Below are 23,670 nucleotides of genomic sequence, written 5' to 3'. Positions count from 1 at the left end.
AAGGTGGATCTTAGTTTGATGATTTTCTCATTAAAGTAAGTAGCTAGATCACCTGCTGATGGGGTATCCATATTAGTTAAGGTGTGCCTTAACTCCTTGCATGTGCCTTGCTTAGCTTTAGATTTTTAACTTGTTTTATTACTTGCTACTATCATAATAAACTAAGTAACTGCTTATCCCAGCTTTGTATTATTTTATTTTTATTTTCTAAGTAACAACCCCCAGCCCCTGGTTTACTAAGCCGTGCAGCAATGCCAACACAGCCCATTCAAAGTGAATGGGCTGTGTTGGCATTAGCGCATGGCTTAGTAAACAGGGGGGGGGGGGGGGGGAGGTAAGTAATTTTGGCATAGTAATTGTGGTAAGTGTCACCCAGTGGATTAAGTTTTACATGTGAGGGTTAGGAAGTAGTATGGCCTCCCCCTTTTGAGAAACAGCACTATTGCCCCCTATTGCTCACATAAGTAGTAACGCAATTTTGTAGATAACTGGCATTAAAGCATTGTAAAACTTTGCATGTCAAGCATACAAACTTGAAGCATTATGCTATAAGTGGCTAGCACTGATGATATAATCCCTATAATGACAACCAAATACAACTGTGTTCCTCAAATTCTGATCCAAGGCAATACTGTGCTGTGAAAGCACCAGTGTAAATCAATATCACATACCTCATACTTCCCTGCATTTGCAACCTTCACCATCTCCACATCCAACAACAGTGACCAGACCTGTCCACGAACCTGCAATGGGATTCCTTTATATACTCTGCGAAACATCTGAAAGAGACAGTAAGTGCATTAATGTGAGCTGTGAGCCCTCCAGAGTGTAGATGCTCAGCAAGTATAAGAACTGCTAGTTTTCTTCTCTGTACGTAAAGTGGTGAGGTAGCCATGTTAGTCCATTTTTAAGAGGTAATAAATAGAAATAAAACACAGAAAAGAACACAAGATACCTTTTTATTGAACTAACAATGTATTTTTAACTTTTGAAGATTGACAAATAACAGAATATATAAGTAAAACACAAAAGTATTCCAATGAGTCTCACGGGAAGAGGGTTGGGTGGATTAGGTGAGGAACAGGGAGAGTTGGGTGGGTGTGAGACAGGGAGAAATGGATGGATGATGAGCGACAAAGCAGTAGAATTTTATGGTTTATAGTGGCTTTCTATTCCACTATAAACTATACAATTCTACTGCTTTGTCACACTCATCAGGGGAATAAAGGAGAAGGTACTGCTGCTGGTGGATTTCAACCTGCCACACATGGACTGAAAGTCCTATCTGCAGAATTGGATATAAGTACAAAGGTCGTAGATGCTTTTCAAAGTGTACCGCTGAGACAAATGGTGATGGGACCCACAAGGAGAGGGGCAATGTTAGATCTTGTGTTCACAAATGGTGTGTCCAACGTAAGGATGGGTGCCCACCTGGCCAGAAGTGATCATCATACTGTATGGTCTGATGTAAGGGCTAAAGCAGAATGTGGACGCACAAAGCTCAAAATCCTGGATTATAAGCATGTTGACTTTGTTAAAATGGAGTCCCTGAAGAAACAGCTGATGGGATGGAAGGACATAGGAGCGGTGGAGGATCTGTGGTTCAAACTGAAAGGAACTATAAATCAGCAACAGATCTTTAGAAAAAAGAAACTGATATGGTTCACCAAACAAGTCGCTGACAAAATAAAGGCAAAAGAGATGGCATTCATGAAATACAAAAGAACACAAGAAGAGGAATAAGAAGAGATTGCAGGATAAAACTAAAAGAAATGAAGAGAAATACAGATGGCAAAGGCTGTGGCGGAAGAACAAATGACTAAAAACAAAGAAGGGTGATAAGTCTTTTTTCAGGTATATTAGTGAACAGAGGAAGGCTAGAAATAAAACTGAGAGACTGAAAGATGCTATGAACCACTATGTGGAGGAAAAAGCAGAGGTGCTTAACAAATCTGTACTGTCTTTATCAATCAGCTGATAAAGGTACATATGAAAATTAAGTTGATATTATACTGTTTATGGAAGAAAGAGTTTATGAATACCTTGAAAAACTGAAAGTGGACAAAGCTATGGGAACAGATGGGATCTATCCCAGAATCTTGAGAGAGCTCAGAGAGGTTCTGGCAAGTCCTCTTAAAGATCTGTTTAATAAATCCTTGGACATGGAGCAGGATCCACAAGACTGGAGAAGAATGGATGTGGTGCCTTTTCACAAAAGTAAAGACAGAGAAGAAGCGGGAAACTAGGCTGGTAAGCAAGTGGGTGGAAAGGTAATGGAGATGCAGCTCAAGGAAAGGATAGCAGATTTCCTGGAACCCCCTTCATAGGGGGTTCATAAATAAACTCAGCGGGCTAAAGTTAGGAAAAAGTGGTGAACTGGATTGGGAACTGGTTGCCTGACAGATGGCAGAGGGTGGTGGTAAATGGAGTCTTCTCAGAGGATAGAAATGTAAGTAGTGGAGTGCCACAGGGATTGGTACAGGGGCATATTCTATTCAACATATTTGTTTTGTTTTTGTTTTTTTTTTATTTATGCAATTTTAAATTTTCACAAGAAAGTATCTTGTTACATGTAACATTAGGTACATTGTGATACATATAGTATGAATATACTTAAAATAAAATACAAGGAATACAAAATAAATCACAATGTCACTACCTTAGACCTCAATACAAATTCTGGAGGAGGAGAAAATACAGATTCAGGGAATCTAAAAATTGAATAATAATAAACATATTAAACATGAAAAGGCATTAGCCCTAACATCCACCTTCTTCCTTTAAATCTGGTATCAAGACTTGACAATCTTTTTCATGGCTATGAATTCTCTTAGTTGATTCGGTACAAAGAAAACATATTTTACGCCCAAATATTTTACTATGCATTTACATGGGTATGCAAGCAAAAAGGTTGCACCCAATGACCTCGTTTCTTCCCTCAGTGCCAGGAATTGTTTCCTTCTTTCCTGTGTTGTTCTCACAACATCTGGAAAGATCCACAATTTCTGACCACAAAATTTCTGTTGAGAATTTTTAAAGTATAATCTTAATACAGAATTAAGATCTTGCTCGAATACAAACGAAATTAATAGAGTAGCTCTGTTAATTACCTCACTCAATGAGTCCTCTAATATAAGTGAGATATCTTTCAATTCCCCAAAATTTTCTTGATCTAATGGTCCAGGAATCTCTTCTTGGCTTTTCTTAACCGGAAGAAAGAAAATCTTATTTATTGGAGGTATATTTTGATTGGAGAATTTTAAATTTTCAACAAGAAATTTTTTAAACATGTCCAATGGCGAGACTCCTACTGGCTTTGGAAAATTCAAGATTCGCATATTTAATCTTCTATTGTAATTTTCAATTTGTTCTATTTTCTGACGAATATTTGTATTATCTTTAATCATTACTGATACATTTTCTTTAATCTTTTGAATCTCCTCTTGAGACTTCTTCTCTTGATCCTTAAAGTCCTGCTTCAGCTTATCAACTGATTTAGAAAGTTGGTCAACAGTAGTTACAAGATTTTTAGTTTCCTGCGTTGAATTTATAATCAGGGCTTGCATCTTTTCCATTGCGATCCAAAGAGTGTCAAGGGTTACTACCCTGGGCGGGATAAACCCTTTTCCCGATGTTAAATCACCTTCCACTGCCGTCTTCATCTCCGAGGGAGGGCCCTCTCTACTGCCCACGAGTTCCCCGAGTTCCGGGTTGTGTGGTGCAGCACTCCCCTCGCGTGTTCGGGCAGGACAGGGCGGATTACCAGAGTCCGGAGGGGATAGTGAGATCTCAAACTCCAACGACGCCGGGTTCCCTGCACCTGCGTCTAGCGGAACTCCTCCTCCGGTTTGTTCAGGTAGGCGCTGAGTTGCAAAACTGTCGATTGTTCGCTGCCCAGGGGACGACGTACGAGCCTGAGAGAGCGAGGCTTTAACGGTCCCCTTTCTTTTTGAATGCGGCATAACTATTAAAAGGAAAACGAAAGAACAGCAGCAAGAGATCTCTTCGAGCGTCTCGCTATACTCAGCATGTCGGCGCCATCTTGACTCCTCCCCGATCCTATTCAACATATTTGTAAGCAACATTGCTGAAGAGTTAGAAGGAAAACGTTTGCCTTTTTGCAGATGACACAAAGATTTGCAATACAGTGGACTTCCCAGAGGGAGTGGACAACATGAAAAGGGATCTACAAAAATTAAAAGAATGGTTGAATGTTTGGCAGTTAAAATTTAATGCGAAGAAATTTTAAATGATGGACTTTGGGTACAGAAATCCAAAGAAGCAGTTATGTGCTAGGGGGTGAGAGACTGACATGCACAGACCAGGAAAGAAACCTTGGGATGATACTGACTGAGGATCTCAGGATGACAAAACAATGTGACAAGGTGGTGGCTGTTGCTGAGAGGCATAATCAGCAGAAGAAAGGAGGTGTTGATGCTCCTGTACAAGGCGTTGGTGAAGTCCCACTTGGAGGCCATATCTCTTCAAGGATATAAAAAGACTTGAGAAGGTTCAGAGGAAGGCAACAAAAATGGTACAGGTTTATGCCATGAGAAGAGACTGGAGGTCTTGAATAAGTATAAACTAGAGAAAAGGAGAGAGAGAGGATATGATACAAACATTTATGTACTTGAAAGGTATTAATATTTAAACAAACCTCTTCCACAGACAGAGGGGCGGTAGCACTACAGGACACGAATGGAAGTTGAAAGGAGGTAGAATCAGGAGTAACTACAGGAAATACTTTTTCACAGAATGGGCAGTGGATGCCTGGACCATCCATCTATGAGAGGTGGTAGAGTCAAAACAGTGAGTGAATTCACAAATGCATGAGATAGACACAGGGATTACCTAAATAGAAAGAGGATGGAAACACAACATGGCTGTTGAAGTGTTATCTTGGGAAAGAGTAGTGGAAACAGAGGCCAACGCCAGACAGACTTCTACAGCCTGTGTCCTGAAAATGGCAAAAGACTTTAGCCAAATCCAGCAAGGGGGAACTGAGGCTGATGCGGGACAGGCTTCTATGGTCTGTGAAATGCAAATGGCAAAAGACAGGTGAAGTTTAGGCAACTCCAGTATTGCAGATCACTTTGTCACATGCTGTGAATGAGGGTACTGTGCAGCTCTGGGCAGAGGGAAGACTACTTCTGTTTGCAACTGTATATCCTCTTCCCGGTGGCCTAAAGAATTTTCCAAGGACTGGGATTCCCCAGCTTCCTGCTATCGAATAGCTAGTTCAGCATTGCTGGTCAAGAGCTTGGCCTGCAATTCCCTTATTTTCTTCGCCTGCTGTTCAAGGATTTCCAGTAATCCTTTCTTTTTCTCTTCTAGGAACATGCAACAGGATAATTCATCCATAATGTTCCATACCCTTGGCAACCAGTAAACCGCTCTGAACCTCTACAAGTTGACTGTGGAGATATTTATTCTCCTCTTCTAGGTTACTCATAAATATAGTAGCCTCCTGCAATTCTTCTTTCAAGATGTCATTCCAGTAGCGGGCTTCTTCCAACTCAATACTATGCTGTTCAGGTGAGCCCTGAACCTCTATTAGGTGACCTTGGAGGGGCTCCTTCTCTTCCTCAGACTGATACATCATGGCAGAAAAAAAGATCCAAGTCCTCCATTTCCTCTGTATCATCATAGCTGACTTCATATAAGCCCCTGAACTGCCTTTGAGATAGGTACTAAGGAGGCTAGGGCTTTTGAGCTCCACTCTGTAGTCCAGACCAGCTTTCCCCAGCTGCTTCAGCACCAGCAGCAATTCTTGGTTTCACTTTCCATGGGACCTTCCTTGCTCCAGGACCAGCTTCTCTGTCACATATTCAGATACACATTTTGTGCTTGATTAAGCAAGCTTTCTAATCCCTTTTATCTTTCTGTTTTTTCCTTCTGTTCCACTAGGTCAGTAGCAACAGTTTGTAGCTTTCTCTGAGGCCCCAAACATACATTCTTCCTCTACCCTTCAATTAAGGGACAGCCTCTAGGTTTTGTTTTCCCCCTTTTAACCTTGCCAGTTCCTCTGGCTATTTTGTGGCTTCCACAACAACCCAAAACATTCTGCAAAACTTGTCTTGGCCCCTCCAAGCCAGCTTTCCTTGTGGCTTCACTCCAAGCCAGAGATTGCTTGTTGCTCTACAGCAATGCAGCACTCTTCAACCCCCAACATAGGGGGGAAAATCCTGCTTCTCTAGCACTTACTAGCTGAAGCAGCTGGGGAAAGCTGGTCTGGACTACAGAGTGGAGATGAAAAGCCCTAGCCTCCTTAGTCTTTCTTCATAGGGAACACAATACTCAAGGTGCGGTCGCACCATGGAGCGATATAACGGCATTATAACATCCTCTCACCTATTTTCCATACCTTTCCTAATAATACCCAACATTCTATTCACTTTCCGAGCCGCAGCAGCACACTGAGCTGAAGGTTTCAGTGTATTATCGACAACGGCACCCAGATCCCTGTCTTGGTCCGTAACTCCTAACGTGGAACCTTGCATGACGCAGCTATAATTTGGGTTCTTTTTTCCCACATACATCACCTTGCACTTGCTCACATTAAACGTCATCTGCCATCTAGCCGCCCAGTCTCCCAGTCTCGTAAGGTCCTTCTGTAATTTTTCACAATCCTGTCGCGAGTTAATGACTTTGAATAACTTTGTGTCATCAGCAAATTTAATTACCTCGCTAGTTACTCCCATCTCTAAATCATTTATAAATATATTAAAAAGCAGCGGTCCTAGCACACATCCCTGAGGAACCCCACTAACTACCCTTCTCTATTGTGAATACTGCCCATTTAACCCTACTCTCTGTTTCCTATCCTTCAACCAGTTTTTAATCCACAATAGGACTTTTCCTCCTATCCCATTACCCTCCAATTTCCTCTGCAGCCTTTCATGAGGTACCTTGTCAAACGCCTTTTGAAAATCCAGATACACAATATCTACCGGCTCCCCTTTGTCCACATGTTTGTTTACTCCTTCAAAGAATTGAAATTGGTCAGGCAAGATTTCCCCACACAAAAGCCGTGCTGACTCGGTCTCAGTAATCCATGTCCTCGGATGTGCTCTGTAATTTTGTTTTTAATAATAGCCTCTACCATTTTCCCTGGCACCGACGTCAGACTCACCGGTCTATAATTTCCCGGATCTCCCCTGGAACCTTTTTTAAAAATGGGTGTTACATTGGCCACCCTCCAATCTTCCGGTACCACGCTCGATTTTAAGGATAAATTGCATATCACTAGCAGTAGCTCTGCAAGCTCATTTTCCAGACTGCAGACCCTTCCTGGCTCACAGTGTCGGCTCCATCTGCGGCTCGGTCAACATGCGCTGCAACACCATCGTGCAGCGCCGGGCTAAGGGCTCGGTGAGCCTGGAGCAGATGGAGGAGGTGTGGTGCCGACTGCACGCTGGCCACTACTCGGCGGTGATCGTGTACGACGAGAGGAGCGCGCAGGTGGAGTGTCTGCGGGAGGACAGCACCATGTCGCTGGTGGTGTGGACAGCAACAAAATGGACATCTGCCTGCTGAAAGGTGAGGGGGATGGATGGATGGAACGCTCAACTTCCTAGCAATGGGCGCGCACCTGTAGGGGTTTGCGGCTGTGCCCAACCCCAAAGCCCTCTTCCTGCAATTATTTTTTTTCTTTTATGGTTATAACAATAATTGGCTAGTCTTTAATAGCAATTCGAAAAGTTTGCAGCCTCCTTCCAGTTCCTAGAAATAAAGGACCCTTGCCCTATCAAGAAGGAAACAGGCAAATCTCTCACCCTACTTGCAGGGTTTCTCTCTTCCCCCCCCCCCTCCCGATTCCCTCACAGCAGCCCCAAGGAGAGGTGCAGACCTCCCGTTAAGTTTTCCACGGTAAGGCAATCGGAAAACGGTAGTGCATCTCATTATAAAACGAATTATACACATTATAATACTAATTTGCTCATCTGCATTCCATTTTCGTTAGCTGCTACCGTGACAGGACAATGCCCTTTTGTACATGTCCCTGTTTACTACTTGCACGTTAAACTGGCTAGAACCAGTTTAAAACCCACGTTGCTGGCTCGTTAGTTTTAGTTCATCTAGCCCTAAATTCCTAGCAGAGCAGAGAATATGTCCAGCTCACCCATATAGCCATTCAGCTTTTGCAGACCCGGCTCACTGTCCCGAAGTCAGCGAGAGAGAAGAATCTAACCCGGAGTGGTACAGCTTATTCACAGAGATGAGACAAATTTATACCTATGGTTGGAGGATAGATGTTTCTCTCAGTTTTTCAAGTTACATGTTAGGCTAATCTGACATGTGATCTGCATATTTTCACTTTGGTTAGTATATGTGCTGTGTAACAGAAATATATATTTTGTATACGCTGCTTGATTATATAATACCAATTATTTATCTCCAATAAATCATATTTTCTACCTGAGCACTTTCTTTTGTTAGTTCAGACAGTTATCTGAACCTGCAGGGACAATATACAGAGCACATTATCCTCTAGGTGTAACTACAGTAGTAATTACTCCAATTAGGGTAATTACTTCTTACAACACATGGGATGGCTGGCGCCTTTGGGATAGGAAGAGCTTCTTCTAGAACTGCCAGGATGTCACTCTCCTTCTGGAAGAAATTGTGCTCACGCTCCCTCCTGGCAAGTCATTTTGTATCAGAATGACACTGTTCCCTATAGTGTCCCCTGTGTAGTGGGGGACCAGAAATATCTGCATGTGGTTCCACAGGGCAAACTTTCCTAGCTTGTGGCAGCACAAGCGAAGCTGTGTAAATGTACCTATACGTGGATACTACTGCCTGACATTATATATATTTTTTTGTTACATTTTTACCCCGCGCTTTCCCACTCATGGCAGGCTCAATGCGGCTTACATGGGACAATGGAGGGTTAAGTGACTTGCCCAGTGTATTTCACTGGCAAGAGCAGTTGGCAGTTGAGCTGGAATGCACATGCTTCATGTTCCCTCACTCTCCACATTTTTCTCCACCCTTGGTAACCTCATGGATTTGCACATTTATAATCTGTGTACATATAAATCTCCAGTACATGTGTTTATTGGTTTCTATGTTTTCCAATGGGCAGAGTTATGCTGATTTTACAAGTTACCTCTACACGTGTAAACCTGCTCTTCTAAAAGCATTATCTACGTCTGTACACGCTCACCTCCATGTGTTTTTTTTTTGGGGGGGGGGGGGGGGCATAGCTGCCCTATGTAAAATGGTGCTGCACATGTTTGAAGTACCGCTATTAAAGAAACAATAAGACTATTCTGGACATCAGAAAGAGCAGGAATGGGCAAGGGATCATTGCAGCAAAAAGAGGGGATACTTGCTCAAGCCATTAGGTACCCCCCCCCCCCCCCGACAGTTCCAGGTACCAATGCAAAGGGGTTTTCAGTTTGAGCGTCTGTTTACCTTGAAGGAGATCGGAAAGTGGTTTTAAGAACAGGTCACTGACTATACAGATTAATTATTTTCTTCAAAACTTCAAGGATCTGTCTCAAATTATAAAGTCTCAGGCTTTGATTCAGGAAAGAGTTACGCACATGGATCAATGTGAACATGAGTTGGCTCAAGAAGCTATAACTTAAGGGCAATTCTATACTGTGTGTTATGTTACTGAACTTGGAGAATTTGTTTATATGTCAAAATCTAAGATTTATTAGTTTCCTAAAGTTCCATCTATTTCTCTGTTTGATTCTCTTAGAAAGACACATAGAGGGGCATAATCGAAAGGGGTGCCCAGGTTTTCCTGAGGACGTCCTTACAGGAAGTACCGGCGAAGGGGCGGGGAAACCCGTATTATCAAAACAAGATGGGCGTCCATCTTTCATTTCGATAATATGGTCAGGGACGCCCAAATCTTGACATTTAGGTCGTCCCTAGAGATGGTCGTCCTTAGACTTGGTCGTTTCTGATTTTCGGCGATAATGGAAACTAAGGATGCCCATCTCAAAAACGACCAAATGCAAGACCTTTGGTCATAGGAGGAGCCAGCATTCGTAGTGCACTGGTCCCCCTCACATGCCAGGACACCAACCGGGCACCCTAGGGGGCACTGCAGTGGAGTTCAGAAAAAGCTCCCAGGTGCATAGCTCCCTTACCTTGTGTGCTGAGCCCCCCAAAACCCACTACCCACAACTGTACACCACTACCATAGCCCTTACGGGTGAAGGGGGCACCTAGATGTTGGTACAGTGGGTTTCTGGTGAGTTTTGGAGGGCTCACATTTACCACCACAAGTGTAACAGGTAGGGGGGTGGTGGGCCTGGGTCCGCCTGCCTGAAATGCAGTGCACCCAATAAAACTGCTCCAGGGACCTTCATACTGCTGCGATGGACCTGAGTATGACATTTGAGGCTGGCACAAAATATTTTTAAACTATTTTTTTGAAGGTGGGAGGGGATTAGTGACCACTGGGTGAATAAGAGGAGGTGATCCCCGATTCCCTCCGGTGGTCATGTGCTCAGTTTGGGCACCTTTTCGTGGCTTGGTCGTAACAAAAAAAGGACCAAGTAAAGTTGTTCGATTATGGCTCAAGGACGCCCATCTGTTAGGCGTGCCCAAGTCTCGCCTTTGCTATGCCTCCGACATGTCCCCAGGAACTTTGGTCGTCCCCGCGACGGAAAGCAGTTGGGGACGCCCAAAATCGGCTTTCGATTACGCCGATTTGGGCGACCCTGGGAGAAGGACGACCATCTTCCGATTTGTGTCGAAAGATGGGCGTCCTTCTCTTTCAAAAATAAGCCTGAAAGTAACACAGTAGATGACGGCAGATAAAGACCTGTTCAGACCATCCAGTCTGCTCCACAAGATAAACTCATTATATTTATTTATTATTTATTTATTTATTACATTTGTATCGCACATTATCCCACCTATTTGCAGGCTCAATGTGGCTTACAATGTATCGTTCTTGGTGGTAATAGATTAGAACATAATCACTTATTGTTACAAAGAGATATTGAATAGCATATTAGAGCTTAGAGCAAGCAGATATCATAAAAGTAATTGCTTATTGTTAAATAGAGATTATGAGTGATATATTAAGAGTATAAAGCAAGCTGATACTATAAAATAGTTCTGAGTAAAGGTGTGGGAGGTGTATGCATTTATAATTGTTGTTCTGTGTGGTAAGCCTTTTTAAAAAGATGGGACTTCAGTGATATTCAAAAGTTTGTTAGTTCGTAGATCCCTCTCAGGTTGTGCGGCAGTGCGTTCCATAGCTTGGCACTCAAGTAGGTGAAGTTTGCTGCATGCGTAAGTTTGTATTTTAGACCTTTGCAGCTTGGGAGATGAAGATTAAGGAATTTGCGGGCTGTTCTTTTGGCGTTCCTTGTTGGTAAGTCTATCAGGTCTGACACGTACGCTGGGGCGTCTCCGTGGATGATTTTATGAACTAGTATGCAATATGACACCTGAAAGAAGTTCTTAAAATTCCTGAACTCAGAGGCAGGCGGTACCTTTATAGACTAACCAATTTATTTATGAGCTTTCGAGGACCAGAGTCCACTTCATCAGATGCATGAAGTGAAGTTCAAGAAATGGGTACATATAAGGAAGGTGCATGGGGGAGGGGTGGGATGCAAAGAAAGCATTGAAAAATGCAGGGTGTGAAGTGGGAGTGATAACAGCTGCATAATTCAGTTAACTGACAGCAGTTCCATGAGGGTGAACAAAGAATGATCTCAGAATAGTTAAATCTATTCACACCTATAGTACGCCATGAATCCACTGTTCCTGTTCATGGTTAGGGCAATAGTGTTAAGTGTTTTGATGAGTTCCAATTCACCAGTTTCATTCTGGAGTGTCCCTTTAAAATTCCTTTGTAGGCGTATGACAACCTTAAGGTCAGAGTGTTCTGGGAGGTTGAAATGTTCTCCTACTTGTTCTTTTAATTTATTGCTCCAACTATTAAAAAAAGATTTCTCTAGAAATAATTACATAAGTACATAAGTATTGCCATACTGGGAAAGACCAAAGGTCCATTGAGCCCAGCATCCTGTTTCCAACAGTGGCCAATCCAGGTCACAAATACCCTGCAAGATCCCAAAAATGTACAAAACATTTTATACTGCTTATTGCCTCCTTTACTCTTTCCTCAATCCTTCTGTTATGCATCAAAAATTATACACTCTATTATTCTGCTAGTGACATCATAGCCTAGGGCCCTAGGCAATGTGTAATACAAGTGAATTTTAAAGATTGTCTTTCAGCTCTGTCTTGACCGACCAGTGCACTCGGGGTCTGTATTGTTGATTAGAAGTAATTCTGTTTAAAAATGATTGTTTAACTTTGATTGTGTGAAAACAAGTTGGAATGTGGAAGATAAGACACAGCTCTAATTAATTTGGTATGTGAAGAGGAGTATGGCGCTTGCTTTCCAGCTCCAGCCTGGCCACCTGGAGTTGGAGAGCATGTGACCACGTTCCCACAGTATGGCTTGTTTACCTAGCCAGAGAAGCATTCTGCTATTTTCCTCGGCTCTGAACATGTGTTCTGAGCCTAATAAAAAGGGGAGTTTCTTTCAGTGAAATTGGGAGCTCATCTGTGAGTAACGTTTGTACTGCACAGAGGATCTGTTCCTGGTCTAAAAAGCTCCTGGCTTTCGCTGTAACGGGCCCCCCCAGCTGATGTTAAGAGCCTGGATGATGTAAGGGCCAGTGATGTTGTATGTATGTATTATTGCTTCTTTTCCTGGTCTAAGAACACTTAGCATTGCTTAGATGTAGAGACCAGTGATGTAATGATTGTTTATATATAGCTAATCATTGTGTTTATATAGATAATCATTGTATATACCTTAATCATTGTAGAATTTAGCACCTCTAATAAAGGTTTCATTTATCTAATATGAACCCAAAAGAATCCACGGTAATTATTGAGTAGTGTGTGTCAGTGAGGCACGCTGTAAATTCAAAGCAGTACACAATGCCATAAGCTAACGATGATTGAGAACTAATGGCAATGGAATATTGGGAGAAAAGATCCCTTTTTAATCTAGATAGAAGAGACAGCTACATACAAGAAACGTGCAGGAAAACAATTAAATTATTGCTAAATTCAGACCAGCAATTTCAGGGGTGTAGTTACTAACACGGGCTACCATTAAAATGTGTCATTTTACTGTTAACCATAATTAGTAGTAGCTAGGTCTCATAGCATAAAATGGGACCTGTGGTAAAATAGCACATTAACAGTATCACATGTTTATAACTACACCCCTCAGTAGGAAGCTGTTCTGTTGTGAGAAGTCACTATCGGTTACAGGCTTTTGAAAATCACAGTGTCTATTCCGTTGCTCCCAGCTTAGATACGCTGACATGTTCCTGGTTAGTGGAAGTGATTATTATTAACCTGCCTCTTGTGGATGGTCATGATGCAAGTGGTCTTGGATAAAACATCTGTTTAAAGTACAAAATTTTCCTTTATTTCTCTTCTGGATTTGGTGATCATAGGTTCCTGGTGACATTAATCACACCTCCTATCACAAGAAAGGTCTCTTTGGCAGATTGTGCTGTCAGCATACAATTAGGAGCTCACAGTCACCTAAAAAAAACTTACATAAAGAATAAGCAAGAAACCATGAGGTTTATTCATGCACATTTCACTACTGTGATCCCTAGGGAGGTCCACATCAAAATGAATAGCCTGTTCCAAAAATTTGAAACACACTAAAAATCAAAAAGTTGATAATGAATACAAAAAGCAACAGGAAAAACAGGAGCCACAGAGAAAATTTAGCCCTAACTTCAAAGTTATGTGCATACTTTTAAGTCTGCATAAAAACTTTCAAACACAAAATACCTGCCTAAATTAAAATGTAAAAATTGTTTGGGTACATAGCTCAATATATATATTTATGTATTTTTAAGTGAGGTGAAACGATGTCCGTAAATATTGCTGAAGATGCAACTAAATATACTCCTTGAACACATCTTTTTAAATGGAAAGGTATGTGTGCATTTATATGCAGTTTTAAGAAACTGTAGATCCACTTCAGCATATTCAGTTAATCTACATGCATACCTTTATGTATGCAAATCCTAAGTTTTTAAAAATTTGTCCAACTAATTCTATCCTAGGTTAGTGATTGCTTTTAATTCATATTAAAGTTCCTGTATAGTGACAATGGAAGCAAAAATTCAAGCTGTAATGTAAATTGTCTGTTTAATCTGTTATAAAGAGAACACAGGCTGAACTGCATGTGCGAGCTTTTCCATAACACAAGTAAATTTCCTATTACACTACATTAGAGTTGTGCATTACAGTTCAGTTTTGACACAATTCACTTACCACATTTTAGTCAATATTGCATTTCTGCTTTCATCTGTGGAAATTAGTAGGCACCTGGCTTGTGATACTAATAAAGATATTATCCACACAGCGTCAACCCCTTCATCTTAAGAGATTCACTACCCTAACAAAGACCCACCACAGTTAAATTTCACAAAAGATGCCTTCTCTTGCTCAGAACCTCTCCCCCTACTCTCTCATCTCACTTCCTTCTAGTGTCACCCTTGTCACCTTCAAGTCTCTTCCTTCCATCATGACCTACTCTTTCCTCTCACCTTTTTCTCAACCCTTCCTTTCCCAATCCCACATACTCCCATCTCTTTCAGCTACTCTTTCCTCTGCATCTTGTGACCCCTTTGCTTGCTCTTCTTCCTCTCTCCCACATCGTGTCTCCTTTTTCCAGCTTCCGTCCCCCTTCATAACCCATGCTCTCTTCCCGACTTCCTCTCACTCACAGCCTGTTTCTTCTCCACTCACACAGCTACATTCTCAGTCCTAATTACTCAGCCTCTCTTCCCTTTAAACACTTCCAGCTCTTTCCAGCAACATGTTCTCTCCCAACCAATAATCCCTTTCAAGCCCTCTCTATTCTTCTCTCCACAGCTCCACTACCAATACGTCCCAATCACTCAGCCCTTCTCCACCTTACAGTTCCTTTCAGATTCTTCTAGCCTTTCACAGCAGTATTCTTTCTCCATGTAATAACCCCTTCCTATTCTTCTACCTACAGCTCCATTCTCAGCCTGTCCCCATCACCCAGCCTCCCTTCCCCTTTCTGCCTTTTCCAGCACATGCACAGCAGAATTCTATTTCCCAGAAATCCCTTTCAATCTCCTTCACCCCTTCCTAGACCTCCCTATTCCTCTTTCCCAGAAACCCCTTTCAATCTTTTTCATCCCTCCCTAGACTTCCCTATTCCTGTCCTCACAGCTCTACATCCAATGCTTATCACTATCACCTTTCAGAGCAGAATTCTCTCTCCTAGGCAGTACCCCCTTTCAATTCCTCCCCCAACTGCTCCACTCCCTGTATGTCGCCACCACCCAGCTCCCCTTCCCTTAAAGCTGCTTTCTGCCACTTCTAGCACTTCACAGCTGCATTCTCTCTCCCAGCTAATAATCCCTTTCAAACTTCTTCACCCCTTCCTAGCTCCTCTATTCCTCTCTCCCAGTACTACTTCTACCTTAATTGCTAAACATATTACTGTGGCAACACATGTAAAACTGTCACGCCAATCAAGTTATATGATTCAGTCTTCTTTCATATGCCGATGATCAAAGGTAAATGCGGGCACTAGAGGGCACTAGCGCCCGCATTTACCAATTCAGCATAATGAGGGCCCTGTCGGGACCAACAAACTGGCAGAGCTCATTTAATTTAGATTTAAATGAGCTCTGCTCAATTAAATTAGATTTACATGAGTTCTGCGGTATTCCTTCCATATGATCAGAGAACAGCACTCTGATCGTATGGGTGGAATAGCATCTTAAACCTACGCCAACTTGGAGCTGGCATTAGCATTAAGGTTTCCCTCTCTGTCCCTCCCATCCCCCCAAGCCAGGCAGCCTGAGCTGTCACTGTCAGCCCAGGCTGCCACCATCAGTCCTAGGGGTCCAGTGGACCCCTGGAACTCCCAATAGCTAAGGCCCTGGTGACCTAGTGCCCCCCCAAGCCCTCACACCCTCCCCAGACACCAACTCGGGGGGGGGGGGCTTGAGGTCCAGTGGATCTCTAGCCCCCCCCCCCCCAACACAAAAAATTCCCTGGTGGCCCAGTGGGCAACCCTACCCCCACCCTCCATCCACCCTGGTGGTCTAGTGGCCCCGAACTACCCCATACCTGAAGATGACGGAGGAGGGAGTAGCACTTCCTCCTCCTTCCAGCGCCGTATCCAAAATGATGGCTCCCTGCCCATTGAATCCTGAGCAGGGTTTCCCTACCATATAAAGGAGAAACTCCATTATATGGTTGGGAAGTGCCACCCGGTGCATCCCAGGATGCACTGGGCAGGGCACCACCATTTTGGTTGGAGACGGTGCTGGAAGGAGGACAGAATGCTACTCCCTCCATCATCTTCTGGCCACTAGACCACCAGGTATAGAGGTAGAGGACCTAGTGGTCAACCACCAGGGCCTTTGTCGGGGATGGGTTGGAGGATCTAGAGGGCCACCAGACCTCCAGCCCGCATCGGTATGTTTGACAGGTCAGAGTTGGGGTTTTTTTAACAGCCCAGACCTGTCAAACAACTTCTGCAAGATTATGCCTTGGGCGCACGCCCAGGCACAATCCTCCTGCAGAAGTACCCTGATGACTGAAGCTAATAGAGGGCATAAATTTGCATGTTATTAGCTTTGATGTTAGGGGTGCTATTGCTCCACACTGTTCCAGCGCTATTTTTACAGCGCTGTGTGGAACAGCGTGGGGTTTTTGATCGTCGGCCTGCTGTTTCAGTGCTATTTTTACAGCGTTATCAAGAACAGCGTGGGGTTTTTGATCATCGGCCCATTAGTGTTTATCTGTTGCTCTTCCCCTCTCCATTTACAGCTGCAAACAGGAAGTGCCTCTATCCTTGGTTTTAGCAGCTTCCTCCCCATGAAGCACATCGGTCAGACTCAACCAGTCAATGGAAGCTGTATCTTCCCCCTGTAACCCATTGGTCAGTTATTCCAGGGGGAGATGGGCACAGTAATGGGATACAGAAACACGTCTTTCTTGCTTTCCTTTGCTACCCTGCACATGGAGATTTCTTGCTGCTGACATCATTTGATCTCACTTCCTGGAAGTCCTATGTTTCACTGAGACCTGGCATAGACCAGGCAATACTGCTACTCTCCTTGATGCTTCTCCCCCTGGTTACAGTTTTCTCCAATTCCCATGTCCCTCAAGAAGAGGTGGGGGCACTGCCATCATTTTTTCCCTGACGCCTTTTGGGTTACTCCATGTTCCTTCAATCCTTCTCTACCATTGGCATCTTGCGCTTTTCTATATGACTTTACTTTCTTTCTAGCTACAGTCTACCACTCTCCCCTTAACCCCCGTCTTTTTCACTAGATGACCTTTCCATCTTTCTCTCTGAATTCAGTGTTATTTATAAGCCACTACTGATCCTCGGTGACTTTAATCTCCCTTGATTGGACAGTTCTGAGATCTTTTACTCTTACCCAAAGCACTGGTCTTATTCAACATGTTTCAATCCCAACACACACAGGCGGTAACACCCTCAACCCCCTTTTCTCTTTTCATTCCCACTTACATCTCCTCCCATCGGGTCCCCTAAAACAACTTTCTCCTTTTCAACCATGGCCTCCTTATTCCTGGCACACCTTTACTGATGACAGTATTAAGAAACGGCAGGATCTCCTTCCACCTCCCATGGAGGCTGCTCATTCTGCACCACTCTTCTCCCCTTTGCACTGTCAACTTAATTCCTCCTTCTTCTCTGCACTTGATAAGGCTGCCCCATCCCTCATGAATTCTAAAAGTCATCCGGTCTCAGCTCCATGGTTCTCCCCTGCTCTTAAACATTACAAGGTTCAATTTAGATGCATACTGAACGCCTCTGGCGTAAATGGCTGTCCTCATCTGTTATAAATCTCATCTTCGCTTTTACCGCTCAGCTTTATGCTATACTAAAAGAAACTATTACACCACATTTCTCTGGCTGATAATAAGTCTCGTACCCCCTCAGACTCAATCCTCGATGTATGATCTACCCTTGCCTCCTTATGGCAAAATAAAGTTGATACCCTTTGCGCATCTTTTGCCATTCCCTTCTTCCTCCACTTTGCTTTCCTCCCCCCTCCTGTTCTCAAAATCCCCCCCCCCCCCGCACACCCTTTCCCTGTTCCTCCTCCACCTGGAGTTCTTTCAATCCTATTTCACTTTCCTCCTTATTTGATGTTCTTTCTGATACGAACCCCTTAGGCTCAGACCTCAACCCCTGGCTGGCTTATCTCTCAACTGACTGTCAACTGATGTTCTCCCCCTTTTTCTTCCACTCCATCAAGCTAGTCCGGTCCTCTAATGCTGGCCTCCTCTCCCTTCCTCCTTCTGCTATTCGTTTAGATACCACTCGGACTTCTGCGTTCAATTATAATGGTCCCATGCTTTGGAATTCACTCCCTTCCCAGATCCGCTCCAAATCCTCATTCACTGACTTTAAAATAGCACTCAAAACCCACTTATTCAAATTAAATTTTCCATCTTTAGTTTATTGCCTCTTTTTCCCTTTCCTCATCTGTTTTTCTCTCTTTTACCTTAATTATCCATTGTTTTTTTGTACACTGCTTAGATGCCATGTTTTTTGGTCCTTTGTGGTATATTGGACTAATATATGATGATGAGATTTCAGCTGCAAATTTAATAAAGTATATCCTAAAAATACTGGGGGTGCCCAAGAACCCACAGAGCTAGTGACTATGGACAGGCATGTTAGCCTGCCACTATTTGTGAAGTCAGTTAATTTTTAGAAGACTATCATGATCCACCATTAAAACTACTGCAATATTAATGAGATGCTTAGCATGCAATCAAGCTTATCAATTTTGCTGCATATAATTTCATATTCCTAGTAAGATGGAAGTTTTGATACCAACAACAAGCTTTAATGTGTTTTAAAACATATTAAGTGCCAAATTCAACATTTAAAATGCATTTAGAAAATACTTTAGTGCACTTAGTAATTATGTTCCATAAGTGATTAAAAAAGGGACCTAGTATTGTAAGCTTGGCAGGTATGAACTGGAAGATATTTCCCACACAATAACGAGCTACCTGTAATTTGATGAATCAGTAATATTTTCCTATGATTCATTGTGAAATAGTGGCATTGTTGCTCGTAGCATTGTGCTGCACACCACTCAAGATACAGGCTGTTACCTTCTCACTGCTCCGGTATTTGTCCCATTTTCGCAACATTTTTAGCCACTTGTCCACACGCTCAATCTCCTGCAACTTGAGCTTTAAAGAGAAAGAGACCTCCACGTCACAGAGCTGTAGCTCTCAAAAGGAGAAATATCCTACGTTAGACTATGCAACATTGCCTAACACTAGAATACTGCTCTGAAGATCATTTTGCACACAGGTTTCATCATACTGCTCTGCTAGCCAAATACAGAATTAAGTTTAAGATCTGACTCTTGTTTTCAAAACCTTTAGTGATACAACCTGCTTACTTAACTATTTATCTTATTTCATATTCACCATTATGTGTTCTAAGGCAGGGCTCAACAAATCCAGGGCACCAGGTCTCCATGGCACCTAGAAATTACGCCCTGGCACCCGAGATTTCATACACCTGATTTTTTTTTCTCCTTTTGCAGCACTGCCTCAAACTGCTTCTCTGGGCTCTGCACAGCGATTGGGCTCTCAATATGATTATGATTGAGGTCTACAAAATCCTGAGTGGTGTAGAAGTGAATCGATTTTTTACTCGTTTCAAAAGTACAAAGACTAGGGGACACTTGAGGAAGTTACATGGAAATACTTTTAAAACAAATAGGAGGAAATAGTTTTTCACTCAAAGAATAGTTAAGCTATGGAACTCTTTGCCGGAGGATGTAGTAACAGTGGTTAGCGTATTTGGGTTTTAAAAAAGTTTGAGAAGTTCCTGGAGGTAAAGTCCATAGTCTGCTATTGAGACAGACATGGGGAATCCACTGCTTATTCTAGGACAGGTAGCATGGAATGTTGCCACTCTTTGGGGTTCTGCCAGGTACTTGTGACCTAGCTTGGCTACTTTTGGAAACAGGATACTGGGCTAGATGGACCATTGGTCTGACCTGGTATGGCTATTTTTATGTTATGTTATGTACATGAGCTGTGCAATGCACAAAGTTCAGGAAGTTTCACTGTTTCAAGTCCTGTGAGACTCCCTGAACTACGCGGCTCAAGTGTTTGGAGAGACTGATTGCTGTGCAGAGCCGAAAGAAGCAGTTTCTGAGGCAGCATTGTTAATAATAAGGCAAGAGCTGACGCCTGCTATAAAAAAGCAGAGAGTCAGAGAGAAATGGGTGAAGGCTGTGGGAGGGGGTTATGAGAGAGAAACTGATGGGACACAGCCTATAGGGACAGGTGAAACAAAAAAGCAATTGCCTCTTTGCTTCACCTATCTTGAGGGTGCTATCCCACAGCTGACGTTATACTTTGGGAAGGGAGACTATCGACTTCTGCAATGATCAGCAAAGGCACCTTAAGTAACTGAATTACTTAAGTTTCTTTACCTACAGACACAAAATAAGAGAAAAAATACCTCAGTAAGTCAAAAGGGCTACTGCTAATCTGGGAGGGGATTCCAAAACCCCTCCCCAAACTTCACTAGGGATAATGTTGAAAGGGTGGGAAAGGAGAAGCAAAAAAGGTCTTAGATGCTGGATCCTAATGTTTGGGGCTGGCTCCTAGGTTTCATGAAAATTTGTTGAGGCCTGTTCTAAGGTCATCTTATTTTAACTCATTGACTAGTTTATCTTCTGCATTTTTGTTTTGGATTCACAAATACATTTGAGAAATATCAGTTTTTGTGGGTTTTTTGGACCACCTTCTGTAAGGACACAACTGGAGTTCATACAAATCTTTTGCTTCCAAGTGCCAGTTTTATGGAATTTACTTTCTATTAATATGAGAACTAAAATTGCATTCTTTGCTTTTCAAGCCAAAGTTAAGGCCTACTGTTTACACAAGCTTTTGGGCTATAACCCATTGCTGTCCTGAATATCTGTTGAAGTTATTCTTAATCCCACTCTTCCTGAAGTATACTCTAACAAGTCTAATGTGATTATGAATTAGTTATGTTTGATCTTGTTTATATTTTCCTTCTTATTTGTAAACTGCCTTGACATTAATTTTTAAGGCAGTATATCAACTGATTAAACCTTAAGTGATATAAAACCAAGTCTGCATTCCTCCAAATCACATCTGTGGTAGATCAGATGAGATCTCTTGGATGAATGCAGTGTGAACAGCTCTGCCCTCACACCAGTGTCCATGGAGATCAAACTATAAGTTTTATATATTTTGGAATTCAGGATATCAATATTACCTATGTGACCATAGCACTACTGTCACATATCCCCTGGTTCTATAAAGTTGAACACACAATTTTACACTTAACATGCAAAGTTGAATAACTTATAGAATAGTGGCAGTTATGCATGTAACCTAATTTAAATTAGTTGCTATCTGGCTTTAACAACCTATAATTGGTGTTAACTGGTGCTAATTGGAACTAATTTGCAGTTTCACATGTACTCCTTCGATAGTATAATACAAATTGTGTGCAGAAAATCCACAGCATGCAACTTTAAGGGGAGCATAAACCTGGCACAGATGGAACAGGGGCTTGACTAGCACTTATGTGCACATACTAAGAATAATATCAGTTAGGCTCGAGCATTTACCCCTGTAGAGAATGACACGGAGACAAAGTCTGTCCCCGTCCTGCCCCTTCCCTGTGGGTTCTGTCTCTGTCCCCACTCCATCCCTGCAGGTTCCGTCTCCATCCCCGCCCTGTCCCCATGGGCCCTGTCTCTGTCCCCACCCTGTCCCTGCAGGTTCTGTTCCTGTCCCCACCCCGTCCCCATGGGCTCGGTCTTCATCTGCAGAAACCTCAAACACTTATATGATTTTATATTACTCCCCTGAAATATTGTAACTCCCTACTCTATTCCCCTCGTATGCTCCATCTTAGAGATTTGTCTTTTCGGTTTCCCCTTGATTGTGACCCCAGGGGCGTATCTGCGTGGGGCCACAGGGGCCTGGGCCCCCGCAGATTTCGCCCTGGACCCCCCTACTGCCGCCGTGGGTACCTTTGCTGGTGGGGGACCCCAACCCCCACCAGCCGAGGTCTGCTTCCTCCTGCCGCTGCGAGTTTTTTTAAGTTCTTCATCGGGATTCGTCCTCCGTCACTCTGTGCTGCTATTCAAAGAAGCTGCTAGCTGAATGCAGTTTCGGACTGAGTCTGACGTCGCTGCTGCACGTTGTACATGAGTCTGACATCCTGCACGTACAACGTGCAGCAGCGACGTCAGACTCAGTCCGAAACTGCATTCAGCTAGCAGCTTCTTTGAACAGCAGCACAGAGTGACGGAGGACGAATCCCGATTAACTTAAAAAACCTCGCAGCGGCAGGAGGAAGCGGACTTCGGCTGGTGGGGGTTGGGGTCCCCCACCAGCAAAGGTACCCACGGCGGCAGGGGGGGGGGTCGGAAATGGCGGTGGCGGCGGCTGGGGGGGGGGCTATAATGTGCCCCCTCACTCTGGCTTCGGCCCCCGCTACCGCCGACTTTCAGATACGCCCCTGTGTGACCCCCTCCCCTCAAATATGGATTTTAAATTATAAACCGCTTTGATGTGTTTTTCGCTTGTATTGCGGTATGTCAAATAAATTTGGAGTTGGACTTGGACTAAAAAAATACACCAAATACATTTAAAAGGACCACATTAGAACATGGTTTATTCCCTTAGCAACTCTAAATAACTAAGAACAATATTAGAATAAAGAGAACAGTCCAGCAACAAGATGGGGGCTATCCAGTTTTTTGGACTGAGTGCTACATATATAATTATCTACCAGATGGTGAGAGGGTGTACGCACACATTCAGTTTAATGAGATCCCGGCTCTTGGAGCACAGGTTTGATCTCAAGAGGCCAGATCTGGAAAAGTTGAAGCACACCTAGGTTTACAGAGGAAACCTACAGGCACATGATAGTAAGTTCTCAACTCCAATCTGGTAGCCCTCCCCTCCCCCCCGTATTGCCTTGGAGAAGCATGGTCACCGACTTGGTGTGACAGGATATGATCCCGTAGCAAGGTGGGGGGGGGGGGGTCTACTCTCCAGAGGATGCAACATCCTCTGGCACAGAGGATGGTGTCTCCAATAACTTAGAACAACCATTGTAACTGGCAATTCAATCATTAGGAATATAATGGCTACTGGACAAGAGGATCGCTTGGTAACTTACTTGCTGGGTAAGAAAGTGGAAAACCCCATGTCTCACAGGTAACATTTTAGACACTGCATTCATATCAGAGATTCCTCAGGACACCATATAAGAAAAATCACATATACACATTTCCAGATCCAGATGTGCTCTCGAGTCAGAATTGATGTCTAGTGACCACATGTATATGTATTTATCTTCTATAAATGACTTACCTTTTCTTCCACAGAACTACGTATAGGTAGCTCCTGCTCACTGTAAAAGCAAGAAAGATAAAGGGTGTTATTCTGAGCAATCACTGCAAAGACATTAGGGTCAATATTCAGTTGGTAGGTTTTTTGCTGACAACTGTCAGTGTTATGACCTGAAAATCAATGCTGGGGCAGCATTGAATTTCCAGATTTATGGAGCCGGTTAAGTGTGATACTCAG

General features: G+C 43.1%; 1 protein-coding gene across 3 annotated transcripts in view; it reads right to left on the bottom strand.

Annotated features, from left to right (window-relative positions):
• The window catches only part of LOC115469025, a 194,884-nt gene that overhangs the window by 101,154 nt on the left and 70,060 nt on the right, over nt 1-23,670 (bottom strand). For all 3 annotated transcript variants that reach the window (XM_030201281.1, XM_030201279.1, XM_030201280.1), the window contains exons 4-6: nt 23,455-23,494; nt 19,180-19,260; nt 672-779 (exon numbers count right to left, since the gene is read on the bottom strand). In XM_030201281.1, coding sequence (XP_030057141.1) covers nt 672-779; nt 19,180-19,260; nt 23,455-23,494 — 229 coding nt within the window. The remainder of the gene's footprint in view (nt 1-671; nt 780-19,179; nt 19,261-23,454; nt 23,495-23,670) is intronic.

The sequence above is a fragment of the Microcaecilia unicolor genome, chromosome 4 (assembly GCF_901765095.1).
Source record: "Microcaecilia unicolor chromosome 4, aMicUni1.1, whole genome shotgun sequence".
Taxonomy (NCBI): Eukaryota; Metazoa; Chordata; class Amphibia; order Gymnophiona; family Siphonopidae; genus Microcaecilia; species Microcaecilia unicolor.
Note: the sequence above shows the minus strand (reverse complement) of the source record. Positions and strands in the feature narration are given on the sequence as shown.